Genomic DNA, 2,730 nt, shown 5'->3' with positions numbered 1-2,730 from the left:
ATGAACTCCAAGGGTAACTTGCCAAGCCCACAATCCCTCCCCTCACTATAAACATGTCCATGCATTGTGGACGTGGTCAGCATGCTGTGTAGCTTCCTGAAAGACAATTCTTTCTCTCCATCTTCCCCTGTAGCCATTCCAAACAGCTGGCTGCAGGAGAATCTCACAGGATGAAGGTTTAAACCTGTGTTTTTCTGCTTACAACTGAAGGACTTCTTCCAGCTTCAATAATCAGATGCAGCTTGGTTTATTGGAATCTCTAAAGTCTACAGAGCAGACAGCAGAGAAAGCTATAAAACAAGGCCCTTGATTTTCTATCCCTACCTCCCCAAATAATTACAAGCAGAAAGCAGAAAATGGAAAAAAAGAAAAAGGATCAATGAAGACAGAGTTTAGTGAGATACAAGAGAGGGATATCCTCTGGTGATTCACAGGTGCAACGAAGAAAGTGTCAGCATCACCAGCAAACAGACACCCCTCTTACAAAGCCTTTAAAACTCATCTGTTTTTCTAAGAGCTTCCAGTTAAAATATTACACTTGAACTTTATCACCAACAATGCTACAAGTATAGCAAGCCAGGAACTTGCCCACAGCATTTAATTACATATTCCCTGTACTGATCACATATCTGCAGATAAAAAGCTAAGTGTCAGTAGGCCTGAACCAGACAGGTTCTTCATGGCAAAATGCTTCGTCACCACACACTCTCAATTCAAGCATAAAATATGAGTTCGGGAATTTGCCCTCCCTGTACCCCTGTGCCATTTGTACTGTCCGAAGAGCACTGAAACTGAACAGTCACCTTCCCACACTGAACTTCTGTCATTCCTTCTTGTCCAAAATAACTGAGTTCGTTACCGTCCAGAATCACACTAGCTGTGTAAAAGGTGTCAGGCTCGATCTGCACTGGATACTCAAACCACACGGGAAAAGTGTTACTAGAACCATCCGAGAAGTATTTACTCAAGTTCTGGCCTAGGATAACTCCTTGTCGTTTAAGTTCAATCTTGGCACTGTATTCTGCCGATCCACAGCTGGAGCCATACAGCCCAAAGCCAGCAATAAACACTCTCTTATCAACAGCAAACTGGATGCTGTCACAGCGGCCCCTGTAGCGCCACTGGTTGCTGCGGTAAGCGCAGGACTGGAAGCGGTGGCATCGCTGCGGAACGAGGCCTTTCCGCGGCTTGCTGACAAACTGTAACTCTGGCTTCTTGGCAGCTGTGTACCAGAGGAAGATGTCATTGGTTTCATTGAGAGTCAGGATCCCAGACTGAGCAGCACCATTCGCGAAGTCGTCGAGCGCCATGGTAGGGATGCGGATCAAGTACAGAGCCTTCCCGAGGACTTTGCGCTTGTTCTCTATGGTAGCTGTTAGCTCTTGTCGCTGGCACTCCACTTCAGCCCAGTTCAGAGCTGCTTCGAAAACAACAATTTCTTTGGCATTCAGAGTCTCCCTTCGGAGAATGCTTTCAAGTGTCTGAAAATCAATGTCACAGAACCCCTCAGACTTCAAAGCGAGCTCAGCTTGGGCATCAATCACTTCCCAACAGCGCTGGGTCAGGTCAGGTTCCTCGAATAAGCAGCTCTGGGAAAGCAGCACACAGGCATTCTTTGCACTTAGACTTGTCTCTAGGAAGTTGACGCAGGCGCGGGCAAGATGAGGGACGATATACTTCTTGGCAGCATAAAGAGTGGCCAGTACAGTGTCTGCAGCCAAATCGATTTCATCGCAATATATGTACCTGAAATAAAACACACGAGTGTAACACTGTGCGTAATGCAAACACAGAAATTGTCAACAACAAACATAAAAATATTATATATAACAAATATTTAAATGGCTCCATCTTAAAACTAAGCAGTGCTTTCAGGGAACATTGATTAAACACAGAAAGAAATTATGAAACAAATTCAGCACTCATGGAAGACTTAAATCTAAGGTGAATCCAACTTTCCATTTGGTGTACATGCTATGGAGACAATGGTTACGTTTACAAACTCCAGTTCTATGTCCCTTCCATATAGACCTTGGCTGATGAAAGGCTACTTGCCCCCAGCAGGAGCTCCTCAAGGGTTACCTTACTTGGCCAACAGAACAGTCTGGAAAATGTGTTACCAAGAATACTTGGACTGGATATCATGTGATGGTGAACTGCGATTTATATAAATACAGGAATTAAATCAAATTTATAGGGAATAACTAGGTAGTCTAAGAAGAGAAATGCTACTCAAGTGTATCAATGCTATCCATTTCTGTAACTACTGGGTTGGGATTTTTTAGGGGGTGACTTTTGGGGGTTTTTTTTGTTTTTTTTTAAACAGGGTGATGAAGCATATACGAAAAGGAAAAGGCACAGGATTCAAATTTTCTGGTTTTTTAATGCTTTCAACATCCTAACTCCACTTGGCAGTGTTTTCTCTCAGTCTCACTGCATAAGGAGGAAAAAAGCTTTACTGCTATGCCAGTGTGGTGGAAGGGATGAAGGTGAAATTCTATTTATGTGACTAAACTGCTGGGATCCATCGCTCAGAGAAATGAAGCATTGTACAGTTTGTTCTTTTTAATATCTCAAGCTTCAGGGCCCCATTTGCAGCTGGTGAATGCAATGTGCTAAAACCACGCCAAATGCAATTTTACTCTTCACAGGGATAAGCAAGTCTTGATGGTTATGGCTGATAAAAGTGTCTTCCTCCAGAAAAGCCGAAGTTGAATGCAACCCTGTACT

At 43.5% G+C, this 2,730-nt stretch overlaps 1 protein-coding gene across 1 annotated transcript in view; it reads right to left on the bottom strand.

Annotated features, from left to right (window-relative positions):
* Positions 1 to 713: 713 nt before the first annotated feature.
* Positions 714 to 2,730, bottom strand: part of BTBD3 (BTB (POZ) domain containing 3) — a 6,460-nt gene continuing 4,443 nt past the window's right edge. Inside the window, exon 4 of the mRNA XM_009074256.1 lies at positions 714 to 1,746. Coding sequence (XP_009072504.1) covers positions 714 to 1,746 — 1,033 coding nt within the window. The remainder of the gene's footprint in view (positions 1,747 to 2,730) is intronic.

This window comes from Acanthisitta chloris, unplaced genomic scaffold (genome assembly GCF_000695815.1).
Source record: "Acanthisitta chloris isolate BGI_N310 unplaced genomic scaffold, ASM69581v1 scaffold1625, whole genome shotgun sequence".
NCBI lineage: Eukaryota > Metazoa > Chordata > Aves > Passeriformes > Acanthisittidae > Acanthisitta > Acanthisitta chloris.
This window is presented reverse-complemented; position numbering and strand designations above follow the sequence as displayed.